At 39.6% G+C, this 19,035-nt stretch overlaps 1 protein-coding gene and 1 long non-coding RNA gene across 5 annotated transcripts in view; one reads left to right on the top strand and one right to left on the bottom strand.

The window, feature by feature from the left end:
• The window catches only part of LOC110834425 (uncharacterized), a 41,130-nt gene extending 25,293 nt beyond the window's left edge, over positions 1–15,837 (bottom strand). For both annotated transcript variants that reach the window (XR_002544587.2, XR_015533931.1), the window contains exon 1: positions 15,744–15,837. This is a non-coding gene — a long non-coding RNA (uncharacterized LOC110834425). The remainder of the gene's footprint in view (positions 1–15,743) is intronic.
• Positions 1–19,035, top strand: part of Sdb (SAXO downstream of blistered) — a 46,406-nt gene that overhangs the window by 12,606 nt on the left and 14,765 nt on the right. For all 3 annotated transcript variants that reach the window (XM_087344260.1, XM_087344259.1, XM_087344261.1), the window contains exons 2-3: positions 15,752–15,994; positions 17,061–18,612. In XM_087344260.1, the coding sequence (XP_087200386.1) occupies positions 15,752–15,994; positions 17,061–18,612 (1,795 nt within the window). The remainder of the gene's footprint in view (positions 1–15,751; positions 15,995–17,060; positions 18,613–19,035) is intronic.

Genomic DNA, 19,035 nt, shown 5'->3' with positions numbered 1-19,035 from the left:
AACAAAGTGGTAACTATACGTCCTACTTACTTCAACAATCAATAAATCTGCATTTTACCCACTGCGTGTATTTATGTGTTTCTTATGGTTATCAGAATAAACAGCCGATTATTTCCTAAAACATCGTCAACCAGTTTATCTTTGTAATGGTGAACAGTTGTTTTCTTTGCGGTAAGGACTGAATTCTTAAATATTATTTTGACCTACGTGTCTCTCACTTCTCCCCCCACCAATTTCCTCTTTGCAAATTCTACTCTTCTGCTACCATGTTATCTTCTCTCTCTCCACTTCCCAACGCCTTGCTTTCTCTTCATCGTACCTTTTCCTGAAGGACGAGTGGGCACTGTCTGGGAACCTTCACAGTCGTAAATTTTTGCAGTTTAATGTAGCATCTCACACTGGACTCCCTACAAGCCTGAAACACCCTTGTTCTACCGGTTGTAATGTCACCAACTGGCCCTTTGCTACAGACCTGCACAAAGCCAAATGTTCTGCAGAAATTCTTCTTGTGTGTCTAAACATTATAGGACACTGTATAATAGGGCTACATTTCACATTAATGATAAAAACACGTATGATTTTGATCAGTAACAAATTTTGTTTGCATAATTGAGAAAAATATTTTTTTCTGATGTTTAATTTAACACCATAACCTCAATTTGTTTATTTTAACTTACAATATTGTAATATTCTGAAGCGTGCACGCATATAAAACATGCGTGTGCAATATCAACTAACATTACATAGTAACTTTCTGTTTTCTAGAATTGTGTGCGTTTGTATAGATTGAATATGGTACCTCGGAACAAAACACGTAGCTCATACACAGTTCAATTATGTTGATTAATTATTAATGTTGTGTGGAACATATAACTACAATTCTTTTTTTATGAATACATATCATTGTTCCTATTTCATATTATGTGAAGGGAAGTCTTTATTCGGGTCTCTAAATCGTATGGGCAGGTCATTGCCTCTGGAATGATTTCTTCGCGGGCTGTGCCTTGCAGACGCTTGGCGTAGGAGATCTGGTTTCGGGATTTTATTTCAACATTTACACAACGAAGTGGAGTATAGGACACATACTGGCCTTCTTTCTTCAAGAAACACTGAACAGAAGTTGTTAATGTCATCAGTATTTTGTAGTGTAAGCAACTTTCCAATTAAGAACGTCAAATCAAGAACTGGGACGCGTCTTACTGACGAACACTTGAAAGTATTCATGCGATCGCAAGAGAAATTAAACCTGATATTGAAATAATACTCAGGCTAAATCAGTGTCAAATATCCCCCACTAACGATTGATTTTGTCAAATAAATGTACTGAGTAGCCCCTAAAGTCTCAACCTGTTTGCATAAACAGCAGAAGTGATCATCATTTTTAGAAGACTATCAAGACGTTTCAATAACATATTTTTATTTATAACCTTGCGGCCCTCGAGTCCATGAGGACCTGGGTTTGGAAAAGGTTGAGTACCCCTTTTGTAGATATTTAAATGATTAAAAAAATCTTGAGAAATGCATTTCATGAGGCTGTAATAGTGGACTGTCTGCTCGTCTGAATAATTTTTAAGAATTCAGTCCGTACCGCAAAGAAAACGCAACTCTTCACCATTACAAAGATCAACTGGTTAACGTTGATTAAGGAAATGATAATTTTTACATTTATAATCATACGAAATACATGAATACAAAATGCAGAGTTAAAGATTGCCAAATCAGGTGGTACATACGTATAGTTCTCACTGGGCTTTAAATGGTTGAACAGTTTCTCAAAAGTGTTGCTAAAGTTGATTACTTTTTGTACATGTAAGTAAAAGGAATAAATAAAATGTAATGTGATACCGGCGTCGCACGCTGAAAGTAGGAAAGTGCGCCGTTTGATAAGAAGGCCAGGACAAGTTTTCTTGTCAGCTACGGATGGACCAATCAGAGGAGAGAATATCGAGAGTGGTCCTTATTAGGATGCTGCATTGTGGGGGCCGTACTAGCAGCTGAAGGCTGCAGAGAACAAGAAGTAAGTAGGTGTCAGCCACTCGCTGCAACTTGTTTCCAGCCTCACTGCTAGCTGATCATAAATTCCACAAGACAGCAGAAGAGTGAAAAATAAATCTGTTATCGTAGGCAGTCACGGGTCAACGCGAAGTCAGACGATGCACATTTCAGTCTCTTCCGAAGTCTCATTTCAGTTCTAACAAAGGCATCTTTAAAGTTTGCTTTATCTGTGGAGTATTTTAAGACCCTGTCAGCAGCTCGAACTATGTATAACAAACAAACAAACATCAAATGATATAATGATTCATGAAAAATAATAGGATGATTAATAAATAATGGGAAAGGACATGGAAGGAAGCGACTGTTTCAGTTTGCTATTTTGGCATTTGCTTGAAAATACTGAGGAAAACCATAGGCAGTCTCTGGACCAATTTTTAAAACGAGACCTCCCGAATACGAACCACTAGATCACAACATTCTTAATCTTAGTTCGAAAGAGCACGTCAGGAAAAGCTGAACGAGATGTCATCACATTTGGGGCGTTCAGTAAGCGAATGAAGTAAGGTTTACTGCACCATGGAAACGTATTATCCGAATTCTCCTTATTGTAAGCCACTCTTCGCCAGATATTAGGATCATGAAATCAAAGATATTCATATGAGCAGGGCGTGTAGTGTACATGGGAACGATGAGAAATGCGTACACGTAACACATCAGAATAATAACTTTAAGAGATCGCTTGGGAGACCACGGCGCAAATGCAATATTAAAATGGATCTTATAGAAATAGGGTACATGCCGATGTGGACTGGATTCATCTGGCTGAAGTTAAGGACCAGTTGCTTTCTGTTTTGAACACGGCAATGAGCCTTCGAATGTTATAAGAGGCGGGAACTTCTTCAATGGCTAAGTGTCTATAGCTATCCCTCGATTTACGAACTTCAGATTTAAGCATTTTCGCTGTAACGATGAATGTAAATTAATACCTATTTTTCAATTCACAAACATTATTTTCGCTACACGAATAACTATTAATTTTTATCATTAATTCCTTCTTCTTATTATTATTATTATTGTTATACGTACAGTAATTAAGGTTATAATAAAGGGATATGTTTGTTTATTCTTTGTCGAGAACCAGCCAGAATTTTATTTATATGCAAATTAATGGGAACTTCATTTTATATTTACAAATGTTCACCTTACGAACAGTTTCTATTGAATTGATCACATTTGTAAATCGAGAGGTTGGTGTATTATTAGATTCTAAAGAACTCTGCTCCATGGAGTTGGAATATGTGGGCCTGTGTATTTTAATGCCGTACAGACACTGACTAATTCAGCAAAGTTCAGTCTACATGTATGAGGTTTTAAGTAGTACATTCCTTGGATTTCTCAAGTCAGTTGCATGTTTGTGCTCTTCTGCGCAACGCATTTCGTAGCGTAATCTTCCAATTACACCAAATAAAAATGAACGTCCTATCAAAGGATCACAGAGGAAGATCAAAGCGTTTCTGGTTCAAAGAAGAGACATGCAAAAGTATGCTACATTGATGGACGTCTACCCAGACCGTCTCACAAAACTGGACATCAACACGCAGCCTACAAAGCAGCGACCTCGGAGTTCCACCTTCGCGCTCTTCCATAAAGACTTAATTATCACTTGTAGATCGAGCAGCCATTTTGTAATTTGCCGGTTAGAAGTCGAGCTACAGAATACAGACTGCTTTTGATTGCGTATTCCTATGTTCATTATTTTCTTGCCTAAATAAAAAGTAAAAGAAACATAATTTGCGGGAAACAGACATGGCCTTTGGGGCAATTCTTAGAACTGGAACCACACCTTACTACAAACTCCACCGAACACAAAAACTGCAGTTGGATAATCGTCCGCGACTACAGCTTTGTTTTAGAACAAAAAGGTTGTCAGATATGTCTTTTTTCCCCTCCCAATTTTACCAGAGGTTACTGCACGTAACATAAAAATAAAGGTTAAAATTTGTCTCCCGACTTGAACACTAATCTGTTACTGTGTATGGAGATCATGGAAGTACAGTTCCACTTATTCTTAACCTTGGCATATGACTGAGGCCAGTGGTCAGCCTCAAGTTCCAGCCACCTCACCCTCCAGTGTATATTTGAGGCTAGATAATCCCCACATCTGCTTTATAAATGGTCAAAATATGATAAATAAACCCATAAGGCCCAAAATTCCTTAACAGCAAATGAACACGTACCAACATTCGTTTATTACAGAGACAGGAGATAAAAAATCGGAGAATGAGATTCCAAAGCCTGAAGGAAAAAGACCGCTATTAATAAGTAGAAGTATTGGGAGGATAATATTAAAATCAATCTTAAGGAAATTGAGCGGAAGTGTGGATTGGATTCATGTGGATCAGTAGAAATGAGCAATCTTGTTCCATAAAAGGTGAGGAACCTCTAGCCTACCTAAGCGACTATCCGCATCTCAAGAAAGACTCTGATCCATGGAATAGGTCAGTCAGTCCGATTCCCGGATAGGCAATTTCACTTGTCTAAAATGTCGCATTTGATGGACATCCCATGTGGCAGTTTTTAAATGTCTTTCCATGCAATGGAAATGGAAAACAGATGTCATTGATAAAATCGAACTACTGTGTACATATTTTCTGGATATCGATTATGTTACCCTACGGCAGGAAAGTAGGTCAGACTTATACTCCAACACTCTCTACACAGCAAGCTATGTAACCCAGACACGAAACGAACCAAGTGCGGGCAGGCAGATTGTATTATAAATTTGTAATAACTTAAGAGCAGAATTAAAACGCAGTGAGTGCAGTTTGCTTGCGTTTATCTACGAGAGATTAGCAACAGGTTGAAGTGAAAGCTACACCTAATGTTCTGATGAAGGAGGCATCGAGCACATCCGAAACATCGATAGACGTCTACCAGGCAAACCAGAAGACAACCATCTTCAAACTCGCCACCGTGAGAACCTCAATCCTGAGCCAATTTTCGACTGAATCCTCCGTTAATCTATAAGAATCTAATGCATTACTTTGCGTCAATTCTAGAAATGAGAGTTACTTAATTGCGTGTAACATTTAAATGATAAATCAAAGTGACATAAAATCGATAGGCATTCTTGTGGCATGTACGGGACAAGGAAATTAATATATCCCGTGCAGCGGCTGAAGTCCGAAAAAAGACACTTTATCTTAGTCAAGTCAAGTGCAAGGACAAAAACAGAACAACATAAACATTTCTGAAGCCTGTAATTAGCATAAAAAATCATAATTTATGACGAATATAATGACCTTGATTTTAGTAGTTCATTTCAAACTATAGTAACGGGAAAGCACCTGCATCCAGTGCCGAGGATAAGAAAACGTGGAGCTAAAGATCCACTCCCCCCTATGCCTTGGTGGCATGGTGCTTAAATAATGAAATGTTACAGCGTCGAAAAGAAATTTCAAATTTATGACGTGGGTGGTGTTAAACAATTTTTTATCGAGTTTGCTAGGGTTCTATGACATAAGGCAGTGCTCTGTTTTCTTAGGGCGCTAGAGTTACGCCGCCACCATGGCGAGACGAAGTCCTTTATTGCTTTCAAAGTACTTTGGCTTCTGGAGTGGTCAACGGTGGTTCTGTAGCGTGACGCGCTATGGCGGGGAGAAGGGGTTCACAGCTGATGAATGGAATGTGAAGAATGAAAAGACGTCACTTGACTTAGACATGTAGCTTAGTTGTCAGTATCATTTGTTAGCAGCAGGTTACGTCATTTGTCCTTTCCCTATTTAGAATTAATCCTCTGGAGAACGTATATAATTTTAATAATATATTAAATATTCAGTCCATGCCAAAAAGGAAACACAACATTTCACCATTACAAAGAAATAATCGCTGTTTACTGTGAAAATTTTACGAAACCAATAAATTCTCTATGGGTAAAATGCAGAATTAATGGTTGTTAAAGAAGGTGGTACTTATAGTTTCCACTGGATCTGAAATGATTTACACTGAAACTATGTATCTTGTAGGCTATATATTAGAAAAATAGCTCCCTTGACATGGAATCGGCCCAATGCAAGGGTTCTATGTTCAGCACAACACGCAAAAACACGTATCCATATACATCCATGCCGCAATTTGGATATTTAATTGCATGTACCACGTGATCTAACAACCAGTAACAATGCATTTCGCCCACAGGACGTATTTATGTGTTTCGTGTGATTCTAAAATTAAACAGCAACAGTTTACTCAAACAGCACAAAAAATTTTGATGTGAAGTAGCGGTTATAATTTTGAGGTTACGATTTTACGGGCATGTGGGAGGGTTGGAGAACACAATGACTTGATACAAAATTCTGATAAGGAAACATCTTAGAAAACAAATTTTTAATACCGAAAGGGAGATGGAACAGATAACATTGATGGCGTAATTTGTGAAGACGGGAGGTGGGTAAAACTCCCTCAGCGCTGTGTAAAACAGCGGCCCATGGTATTAGAAATGCTGCGCCTTCCTTGAGGCCTTGTTTTTGCAGTGTTATTGCCCCAGCGCAAATAGTGAAACGTCAGAGCATTTGTAAGCAAACCAACCGGTTTAGCTGGTTATTTTCCTATAGCCAGACTTTTAAAGTTCGTGAGACGCCTGCAACAAGGTAAAAGTACCACATGTGGTAGGAAATGTAAGGTATCGCCAAACATGCGACGAAAATTGGACTGCGCGTGACGTCATCTCTCATCATAACTACCATTTTTAATTAAGTGATACTGTAGTGAATATTTATAGAAGGAGAATATAAAATCCATTAAACGCAGGTATTTTTCATGTCTATCCGAGCAAGCTAACGAAATCAGAAACCTTTCTTGCCGTGTGGATATTTGTACGAGAACTAAGAAACCAACTTCCATTCTGCGCTGTTCATTTTTTCAACAACAGACGAGTCCTCGTGGGACGATTTTCACTTTTATCTTATATTCTTGGCCACGGTTTATAAACCCCCCTTTTAAGAACGCTTCATTCAGAATCGAGACAAGTGGAGTGGTAATTCATGACTGCGAATACAGGAAATTAGTCAGAAGAAAACTTGTAAAGAAATCTAAATTTGACTGCACTACCGCACTGAGTAGGTTTTCTGGAATTACAAAATGAAATTTCCTCCACTGTAAATGCAGTGGTTATGGCGCCATGTCTCCGTTCAACAATATCCAAGTTTACCACGTAAAGGTCAGGTTAGCATTAAGTTAAATGAGGTTTTACATTTTATTGCGAATCAAATTGCCGTCTGAGGAAAAAAAAGATGTCATTTATTAAAATTTAACTTCCATAGTATTCTGATGCTCCCTTCTTTATACCTTATTCGGAAACCACCATTTTCTCCTCTATACTGCACCAGATTTGCCTCACACCCATAACTTTCTCACCTGCCGCCTACCTGTTTTGCGATGACGTGATGCATCTTACAGCATCCCACGTCCGGACCAGGTGACCTGAACCAGTCCATACACGGGACAACCGCAGCCATGTTGCATTTATTATCCTACACAAAGGCACAGCCAACATGAAGGTCAGTACTATCTCCGCGCTGTTGCCGTATTTGCAAAGCTCATTTAAATAATATTTAAATATTCAGCACGTACCGCAAAGAAAATACAACTCTTTACCATTACAAAGTTCAACTGGTTAATGCTGTTTATTCTGAGAATCACTGAAACCCATAAATACAAGCTGTGGAAAAAATACAGAGTAATATATTTGAAAATCATATGGTACATATAGTTACCGTTGGGTTTAAAAAGAATAGTCACAACGTTGTCAGCATCTCCTGGCCTTTACACCACGTGCATAAAAAACTATGCTTAAATTAAGCAATCAAGTAATCAAAGGACTTACAATTAGATTAAATTTTAAATTTGGATTCTACCTAAAATAATAGTAAAACAAATTTTATTTTAATTTATATGGGAACCAATATAACCTCCGCTTTACGAATAACAATTTATTTGCAGCGTAAATCACTTAGACCTTGGAAAATTAATCTGACCATTATTCATTCTGCATTTAATAACTCTGAAATTAATATAAAATATTCATTACTTGCATCGAAGGAACAGCATAATCTCGTTAAAATTCTAAGAGATGCTTCTAAAAAAGATCGAATAGAATAAAACTTTTATATTTGTATCCACTTAAGACACGAAATTATTCGAATTGCTCCAAACACTACGACAGCGTTATCTTGTACTAATATTCAAGAATTCAAATTGAGTTCTTCCTTGTCACACACAAGCTTCCAGCCCACTTTACTTCAGTGCTTTTAACTCTATAGGAACGTTCAATATTACGTGGCTGATTGTGACATCAATGTTGCCGTAATAATGGTCAGAACAGTACTGTGAGACTTGTGTGGCTTTCGCTGCAAATAAATGAGAAGATTCCCGTGAAGGCGAACCTTTATACACTGAAACATGTTACGCGTAAAATAAACAGGTCTATAACATGAATGCTTGCTGTAATTGGATGGGTATTCCAGTATGAATTATGTGTATTACAACGGTGTGCATCCAAATGTAAAACATTAATTTCATCGATTTTCTCAAAAACTGCTATTTATATCAAAGCGTGATTTCAGGTTGACACCCGCGAAACATCGATTTTATATCCACTAACTTCCATTCGAATATTTTTATAAAACGCACACGTAACGAAACGCGTGGAATAATAATATAGTCTTAATACGGTGTACTTGATTAACTTTGCAAAAACACATTTTCACCTGCAGCAAATGAAAAGAACAGAGATGCAAATTAGCCGCTATTTGAGTTGTGCGCTATTGGGTTGACAAATCAAATACCAAGTGTAGAATCCTAATGAAACAGAAACCATACTTCAAGGTTCTATGGCATCGGGAACAGGCCCGAGGTCAGTGAGTCTCCTCGACTTGTGATTGCCAAAATCGTCGAAACAAATACAGGTAGCCTAGATTTACGCCGGGGATGTGTTCCTGGACGAATCAGGGCAATCGGAATCGGAGCAAATCGAGGGCTACCTGTACACTCAACCTACTGTTCCCACAATCCACCAATGCAATGGGTGGATTCTTCGTATAACGCCACCTTCTCTATTCGCCCGGACGAGTGCATGACTCACGAATCATTGCGCACTTCTGGTTACGACTGGAGGAGACGGCCTCCAGATATGGAAGGTTGCTTCGAATATACGAACAAGTCATCGTAGACAGCCGATAATGGGTGCTACTCTAGAGTGGGAATTGAGCATCTCACGAAACGCAACACAGAACCTCAGACTTGGACTTCGTCTCTTACCGTAACGGAAGAAAACCTGAACTGAAGAGATTACTTGGTAGACCTAAGTATAGATGGGAACATAATGGAACTTACATAGCGATTGTAGCTCTGGGCTGAATTCACCTGGTTCGTGACGCCTCACCGTCTCGAAAACCTCAAATCTCGCATGGTGATGCATGGTTTACATATTTCGCTTTAAGATACCATGCAGTCTTATACTCCTGCTGCACATTAAGCCAGCCTTATGGGTCACGTGTCAAAAAGTCACTGCAGGAACCAGTTTACGTGTCGACAGGAACTTGGCATTTGAACTCTTGGCTGTGTTATCGATTGAGATATCTAAACAAGAATAGCATGTTAGGGTTTGTTGTTAAGTAAGGGGCGAGCAATGGCGTGTGTTTTGGGGGCCTTGACCCGTTCAAGACTCTTGAACTTCACCGGTCGATTAAAAATTCAAAAGAAATTCTTAGAGTAGTTATAGCTTGTGCCGTTCACATGTGCCAAATTCTGCCTCGCACAGACCCTCCTACCTCACCTAGCACGATTACAACCCTGCTTTCTCTTGTCGACTGCAGTCTTCTGGGTTGCTATACGATGAGCTACATAATTTGTACTCTTCAGCAAATATTATTAGGTTAATCAAATCAAAAAGGAGGAGATGGATATGATATGTAGCGCTTATAGGAGAGATGAGAAATGTCTACAAAATTTTGGTTGGACGACTGAATGACAGAGATACTTTGAAGACAAAGGCACAGAAGGAGGATACTATTAAATTTGAATTTATAAAGATAAGTTGGGAGGCGGTAGACTGGATTCAACTGCCTTAAGATAAGGGCCAGTGGCTGGTTAGTTAGTGAGTTATTTAGTGTCATATGTCCTGCTAATCTCGCCCTTAATTTATCGCCTTAACAATTATATATGAAGAGTGTAGACTGCGTAAGTAAGTAATTTTCTTTAGTCGCTTATCAGTGATTAGCTCTGGAAAAAATATGTCGAGCCCTTGTGTCACGAAAAATAACTTCTGTGGAATTGGCCCTTATCAAGATTCCAGTCAATCACGAGTTCATTGACATTATTTTGGAGGTGTCTGTTGGGGCATTTGCCTCTCCTGTCTGACACAAAGGAGCTTGAAAACCGCAGTACGCATGTCTGGTATCGACACAGTGCCCACAACTTTTGCGGGCAAGCAGATGATCGCCCAGCTGGCAGTCTACGGGAGACGTGTCTTATGGCTCTCGTCTGCGCTACTTCGTCGGTTCCAGCACATCCGCGAATTATCCATCATCTAGTGTCAGCAAGGGTTTCTCAAAACGCTTCAGCCAGCATCATAACGGCCACACCGCTACTGACAGAATATGGCTATTTGTATAATTGTTTCCCCGTTGCGCCTTCAGCGGAGGTTCGTCGGATATCTCCAAATCGATCCTCCAACAGACATGTCTGGTGAGCCCTCGTTTGTTATATGTATTTAAAGTGCACGTAACGGAGATGCAATCACGTGGTACTGTAATACGGTTTTCGAAATACCCCACATCACATTAATCCCTTAAGCCAAATGGTAAATACATATACCACCAGTCTTAACTTTGCATTTTGACCACAGTGTATTTGTGGTTTTCGTATGATTCTCACAATAAACAGTGATTATTTCCCCAAACAGCATTGACCAATTTGACTTTGTAATGGTTAAGTGTTATGTTTTCTTTGCGGTACGGGCTGGATTTTCAAATACTATTTAGTTGAGATTCGGTTTCAAAGTGTTAAGCGAAATATACCAGCATGTAGCAAAGTGCATTAGCCTTGTAATGTCTAACTTTTCAATCTAAGTAATCGAGCTAATAACAACACTTTATCAATCGCATTAGTTACACAGCATGGAATCTGAAATTATATAAAATAACAAATGATACCGGTGAAGTTGGTGTACCTGGTTCAGATCCCGGTAGGGTCACAGGTCATTCTTACTGAAGTGTTTCGTTCTTCTCTTCAGTTCTTACATATAAATGTTTGGACAGCAGTTTAAAATAGGTCACGACAGCCTCCTATAACCTGAGATCCGTTGAATATTTCGGTTTTGGGTTTCCTAATTATCTTCAGTAGGCCAAGACAGTTTCTTTCCACGTCTCTACATACAAATCATCTTCCCAATACTGATATAATATTACACCTGTTGCTGAAACAGGATCGTTAAACAATCAATCAATCAATATTTCGTTCATTGAGAGACAACCATATCTACAAAATAAATTCGTAATCTGACATAATCCGTTCCACTAGATGTCAGCAGTAAAGTCTATGTTAAAGTTCTATCCACACTCTTAAATAATCAGTGTTAATTGATGGTTTAAGCCATCCACCTGCTTGCCTTTCAAGACACTCACACGGCAGTAAATAATTTCTATATAAAAATATAAATAATTAATTGATGCCACTAAGTATATTCCAAAATTTTAAAATTCTATGTGACCTTCCACCTAATTACATAAAAATGGGGTTGGAGTAGTAATATTAGGACTCTGGTTATTATTAACCAAGGACATATGAAATGCAACAATAGCATCAAAGACATTGTTTCAACGATGCGATGGATGACGCGAGAGGCAGACATAGACAGGCCCATATATGTTATTATAATCTTGTAAATGATATGCAATTCCTTCCCTTGACCGACTTTACTCTTGCAACTTTATTGACTGGTTTATTCGCGTCCTCCAGATCACAAGTAGCACATAACACTTCTGACCTGATAAATTTCAAGCTCAGCGCTGAAGTCACTTTGCCCGGCCAGAAATCTGAATTGCAAACTTAGAGCAAAATATTCTGCCGACTACAAGAGAACCAACACATTACAAAATATTTCCTAGTCGTTTGTGGAGTTATTCCACTCTTCACGGAAAATTAATAATAACAAACGCCACTGGCGCAGCGAATTAAATGCGAAGGATGAAAAGTTGTACATTTAATATAAATCATAAAGTAAACCGTCATAATTCTTTCAGCTGAGGATTATGAGATGAACGACTAGATTTGATACCCAGGGATAAATATGCCGGAGCGTGAAGCATCTCATATCCACTGCCGACATTCAGAAGGCGTAGACATATTCTTTGACTCTCCCTACATTCCTCTATGATGTGATGGATACAGACAAATCACTAATTTGCCATTACTACTTAAAATTGACACTTTTATTCAAAACTTCCTTCTTTTCTGTACTAAATAATTCAGGTTATAAACAGTTTAACAGTACGTCCGGACGCGAACGCAGGTATGAAGATTACTGTCGTCCGGGTTGTAGCGCCGCGTATTTCAGTAGAATTTCACCGACGTTTCAGAGGTATTCCTACCTCCATCATCATCCACCACCACACATCATCGCCCTGATGATGGAGTTAGCAAGCACCTGTGAAAACGTCGGTAACCTTTTACCATACTTTATGGCGCTACAACCCACAAGACAGCCATCTTCAAACATTTCCTCTTTTTTTTTTTTTGGGGGGGGGGGTTATTTAACAACTCTTTTACAATAACAGAGGTTACAGACCATGGATGCAGACGGCTGTCACCTGTTTCAATGACTGAGATCGACATTCGTTTGAAGAGAGTGAAAAATTAAAAAACGAAAAATTTCAGTCAGATTAACTGGTGACCTAAACGAGATTCGAAATGGGTACCTTCCTGACATTAGTGCAGAGCGCTACCGGTACATCAAATTGCTTTGTCAGACAGTATCGACTGAAATATAATGGTTCTATGCCGTGACAGTTCATTGGTCCCACGAACACGCTGTTTTCATGTACACGCATAGATATTAAAAGACGCAGACGCACGCATTTCTATTTGTGGGGGAACAATGAAACGCGAAGTAGTCAAATTCATGTAACCAGCGAAGTGTACATGCTTTTTAATGTCGTGCCTTCACCATCGTTCGTGAGGTCCCGGTCAGAGAGCGTGGGCAATTACGATACACTTCCTGGATCAATGCCACTTGTGCTTTGCGATCAGAACCCACAACCATGGAATTAGACCCAATTCCATGGGGAAGTTTCATCGAACTCGTGTGATTAAGGAATTTTGTTTTATGGGTCCCAAAGGTTCATCTCCGTATTCACGAAAAGTCAGCCACTGTACCACATACTAAGCCAGGTTAATCCAGATCACACCCCCACATCATAATTATATGGATTAATTTTAATATTATCCTACTATGTACTACTATATCTTACATGCCAACTTTTGTATAAAGTTTTTAAAAACCAACATTTATACGCTTTCCAATTTCGTCTAAACGAATTGCCCAATTAACCCATGAGATAATCATCCAAATAAAATTTGATGAAAATCGTTCATTATAGAATATTTCGTGCGTATTTCTTAGTTCATCTCTCCTAGCTCCAAAATTCTCCTCAACACTTAGTTCTCAAACATTCTCAAACAATGCGAGACTTAAGTCGGCCACTTCTATTTTTTTTAAAGAAATAACGGTGCAAGTGTAAGTACCAAAGATTTAGGTGAAAATGAAGGTGGATGGCCGTAGAAGACCGGATGAGACAGTTCTTTAGAGGGAGTTCAAATAATTAAAGTTATAACAATTAAAATTATCTAAAATTCCCTTATGTATTTTGTTCTAAGAAGCCTTCCCTAATCAATCTCACGACAGTTTCCGCTGCCACTGCATAAAAGGTCTGAGGAAAATCACGAAAACCTCAAATCATGATAGTCGGCCACGAGGCCAAGATATGAGTCCCGTTCCGCCAGGATACGAAGCGGGCTGCTAATCAATCGACCGCTGTGTTCAATATTCGAGATTCAAACCGGGTACCTATGGAATATAACTCCACGTCTTTACTCCTACACCGAATTGTTTTCTGTAACAAAGTTTGACACTCTGCCCGCGGGTGTTGACAAATTTATCCTTCACCTACTTACGAGCTCCTAAGGTTTTAACTATATTGGCCTTGTAAGTTAAGAAGTAAGTGAAGTCGACACACAATACGAGGTTCGACTGACTTATTCCATGGCCGACCAAACTTGGAACAGATGAGTATAGAGGCAATGACAGAAAGATGATTAGCAGCGGGAAATCAAATAACTCGGAGAAAAACCTTCCCCAGTGCCACTTCGTCCACACGAGTCTCACTTGCATTTACCCGGGATTGAACTCGGGTCTCCTTGGTCTACTCTTCTGATAAACAGCTGTAGAGCGAGTTGAGTTTGGAGTTAACGCAGGTTCAGAACTGTTTCTGACCAAGAGCTCTGAGTATCGGGATAGCGTTGTACTTGTATTCGAGAAGCACTGTTTGAATCTCGGCTGGACAGTACGCTATACGTGGTTACTGGGTCATGACTGTCGCCTTTGAAATTCTCTTAGTCACAATTCATAACAATCTTCTTACCCCTGAAGGGTAGAGACATCTCGGAAGACCTAGACTTAGATGGAAGGACTATGTTAAAATGTTAGGAAATAGGATGGTAGGATGTGGAATTCATTCTTATACTGAGGACAGCGGCCAGTGACGGGCTTTTGTGAACACGACAATGAACCTTCCGGTTCCATAAAACTCAAGCAATTTATTTACTATCTTAGCAAATATCAGCTTCTCGATGGAGCTAGACTCTGTTTCTCGTAGTTCGTTTAGTCAGTTACGAACGATAAAGTCTGAAACATCGGAAGTAAATTTTGTGCATGTATGTCCACGTTATTTTTCGCATATAAATGCACTTCTCACTCCTCATAGTCAAACCACACTGCTCTGTTAGAAAATAAGCAGGATCACCGCAGAACAGGCTGGACGGATGTAGAACGGCAAGAATTTATCACGTTGTTGCGCGTAAATTCTGGCACTCAAAATCGCTCAAGAAATGAGAACGTAAGTTAATAGTTCTTCCTCTGGTAACCGGAGATTACATGCGTAAACTATCTGTGTTGTTGACGAAAATTCTGGTAAACCTTTCCTCTGAGTAGTCATTTTAAATTTAGGTGGGCCTCAATATCTGCCATTATTAAATTCCTACATTAATGTATGACGGAACATTCCTAGCACGGACAATAATTCTTCAAATCATCAGAACCTCCCATCCAGCAATTACTGGGGGGGGGGGGGGGGGGGTACTCTTCCTGTCTTCGCCTCCTTTTTTTTCCAAACAAGAAGTGCTTTATTTTAATTCAGGAGTCTTTTTCCTTGTCAATAAAAATAAATATGTCAACCAAATTTTATATGGAATGTCTGAAGGGAATAGGAAGTATAGGAATAGATGGGAAAATATTATTAAAATAGATCTTATGAAACTGAATGTGGACTGGATGCATTTAGCTCAGGATAGGGTCCAATGATGGACACTTGTGAAAAGATTAATTAAACCTTCGAGTTCCATAAAAGGCAGGGAATGACTTGACCGTCTAACAACTGTTGAGCTCCTCAAGTTAATAATAATTGTGTACATACGTTCACAGTCGACATCGATGTCCTCATCGTACAGAGTCGGAAAAGCCTCCGTTCGACCTGCAGCCAGATGTGGGACTCGGTGGTGTTACTTCGCAGTCGCACGCCGCTTACCACCCATACACGTCAGAGGAGGCGCAGCGCCCCAAACTCCATCGCCTGCACACTGCCTTGGAACTGCCTGATGGACAACTGGACACAGTATCTTCTTACCGCGCCGACTACGACGAGAAACATGCAGACAGACAGTCCAGGTAAGACAAAGAGGTGACCACGCCAGCAACACTAGAGGCATCGTAGCATAGTCACAGTTTTCAAACTGGAGGTAAACTGCAGTGGGGGGGGGGGGGGGGGGCACATGTGAAATGGAGGGTCAGGAGGTCATCCACTGGGAAAATTCAGAGGAAAAACATGATTATTAAGCTATTGGAGCATGGTTGAAATTGCATATGGATTTTGACAACTTAATCTCCAGTAGTTGAATATATTTTTGGGCACATTTACCCGTGGGTTTAAATAAATGTACAGTTGTAGTAAAATAAAAAATATATAAGTAAATCATGTGACACATTTCTATTGTTCTTGTAGTAAAAATATGAGAAAAAACACAGTACAGTGACTAGCTACAGGTTGGGGAGTCAGGGTTCGATCCTCAGATGGGATGTTGGTCGTTACTTTCTTCATTTCCATGTAAAATACTGCTCTGATGCACCCTAACACCTGTTTGAAGGATGACATGCTGTTCCCAGGGGTAAAAACAGATGGATCTTGATGCTTTCTACTCAACTTCAACTAACATAATTAATAATGCACATAATGTAATTTCCATGTCGCCCTACATGCCCTCATGACACGAGCAGTTTAATCAAACAAGACACTCTGCCAAGAAAAGACACTTTTATGTAAGATTTGAGGTTTTCAGAGCGGCGAGTATGAAGATTTCTGTCTTCTGGGTTGTTGCGCTGTGTAGTCTGTCCGATGTTAACCAACGTTTCAGAGGTCATACTGCGATCGCCCTGATGACGGAGGCAGTATGACCTCCAAAACGTTGGTAGACACCGACCAGACTACACAGGGCAACAACCCAGAAGACAGAAATCGTCAAAAGACACATTAACAATATTTAATGGATGGTAACAATCACACATGTGGCAATGAAAAATTTAGTAAAATCACCACTTTTAAGCAAGTTCAGCATGAATGGCATAATATCAAGTGTAAACTGGACAAACACCATAATTGATCTGTTTTCTTCTTTGCCAATGCCAATCAGCTGCATACAAGACAAAACTAGTAACACTATTAAAACCTTCTTTCTAGGTATAAGTACGAAGATCATCTTCACCTAGAAGGCGAATTCCAAGGCACCCCCCATACAAGAGAAGATTTCAAGCCAGTGAGAGGAGAGCGGGCGCCTGTGCTTAGACATGAAGATCACCTGAAACTGGAAGGAAAATTCGGTGGCCAGAGTCACCTCCGAGAAGAATTCCAAGTTGTTCGTGGTGAAAGGGCAGAAATTCGTCGCCATGAGGATCATCTTCGCTTAGAAGGCGAATTTCAAGGCACCCCCCACACAAGAGAGGACTTCAAGCCGGTGAGAGGAGAAAGAGCTGAAATTAAGAGACATGAAGATAATTTGAAACTTGAGGGTGAGTTCAGGGGGGAAAGACGAGATGAATACACCATCACTAAAGGAGAACGTGCAGAAATTAAGAGACATGAAGATAATTTGAAACTTGAGGGTGAGTTCAGGGGGGAAAGACGAGATGAATACACCATCACTAAAGGAGAACGTGCAGAAATCAAGAAACATGAAGATAACCTCAGGTTACAAGGAGAGTTTATGGGTGAGAGACGTGATGAATTTACAGCACTCACAGGTGAAAGAGCACCTGTCAAAAAGCCAGAAGACAATCTGAAACCACAAGGGGATTTTACAGGTAGAAAGAAAGACGATTTTCCTGTTGCAAGGGGTGAACGGCCACAAATAAAGAAACCACAAGACAACCTGAAGCCTGAAGGAGAATTTGAAAGGCCACATCCTACTAAATATAGTCCTGGAGAAAGAGCAGATATTATCAAGCATCCAGACAACCTGAAAATGGAAGGTGATTTTGACAGACCTGAAAAAATAAAAAGCAGCCCAGGAGGACGCTCTGATATCATTAAACACCCTGACAACTTGAAACTCGATGGTGACTTTGATAGACCTCAACCAAGAAAATATGGTCCAGGTGATAGGGCTGATATCATCAAATATCCTGACAATCTAAAACTAGAGGGCGATTTTGAAAGACCTCAGCCATCAAAGTTTAGCCCAGGGGAAAGGGTAGAAGTCAACAAACCAAGAGACAATCTGAAGCCTGAAGGAAATTTTGAAGGAACTCCTAAATCTAAGGATGACTTCAAACCCTTAAAATATGAACGAGCTGATGTTAAAAAGCCTAAAGACAACCTTCGACCTGAAGGGGAATTTACAGGCCAAAAGAGAGATGAGTTCACAGCCATCAGAGGCGAAAGAGCTCCTGTAAAGAAGCCAGAAGACAATTTAAAATCAGAAGGAAAATTCATTGGTGAAAGAAAAAATGAATTTACAGTTGTTCGAGGGGACAGGGCTGACATTAAAAAACCAGATGACAATTTAAAACCCAGTGGAGATTTCACTGGCCAACGAAAGACCATTACAGAGTTCACAGGTGAACCGGGTGAGCGCCCTCCCCTCATTCGACGTAACACATGGACCAAACTGGAAGGAGAGATATTTGCACAGACCACTAGTCGTAGTGAGTTCCGAGAGTTCCAAGTAGTAGAAAGGGCTGAGAAAGTTCGTCGGCGCAGTGACAATCTCATTGTGGGAGGAGGAGAATTCCAGGTAAGGCATTTTTGATTATGAAAGAAATTCCCAAGTCATTACGAAAAGTTTCTTTGGAAATCAGGGCTCAACAAACTCAATAATCTGCTTGAATACGATGTGAGGAATAAAAATATATCTTTCGAACAGTAAATATATTACTGAAGTGGGTATGAAGGCCTTTGTTAATGTGACACTAAAGTCAGGTTGTAGGAAAACGTTTACTGCAAAATACAATTTGACTACTGTTTTCTATTCATTACTTTGCGAATAATTAATTGATTTAACACTGCAAATGTCAGATTTAATCAGTTCCTTCCAGGTTGATTACCAGAGCTTTTCAATTACACTACATCCAATCATAAGATCACATTCATTGCACTGAATTTCCTGCAACCTGTACATGATTACTAAATGCTATAACATATTCATTCTGAATAATTT

Source organism: Zootermopsis nevadensis, unplaced genomic scaffold (genome assembly GCF_977971745.1).
Source record: "Zootermopsis nevadensis isolate Lab colony 2312 unplaced genomic scaffold, Znev_1.0 Znev_ptg000007l, whole genome shotgun sequence".
In the NCBI taxonomy this organism is placed as follows: Eukaryota; Metazoa; Arthropoda; class Insecta; order Blattodea; family Termopsidae; genus Zootermopsis; species Zootermopsis nevadensis.
This window is presented reverse-complemented; position numbering and strand designations above follow the sequence as displayed.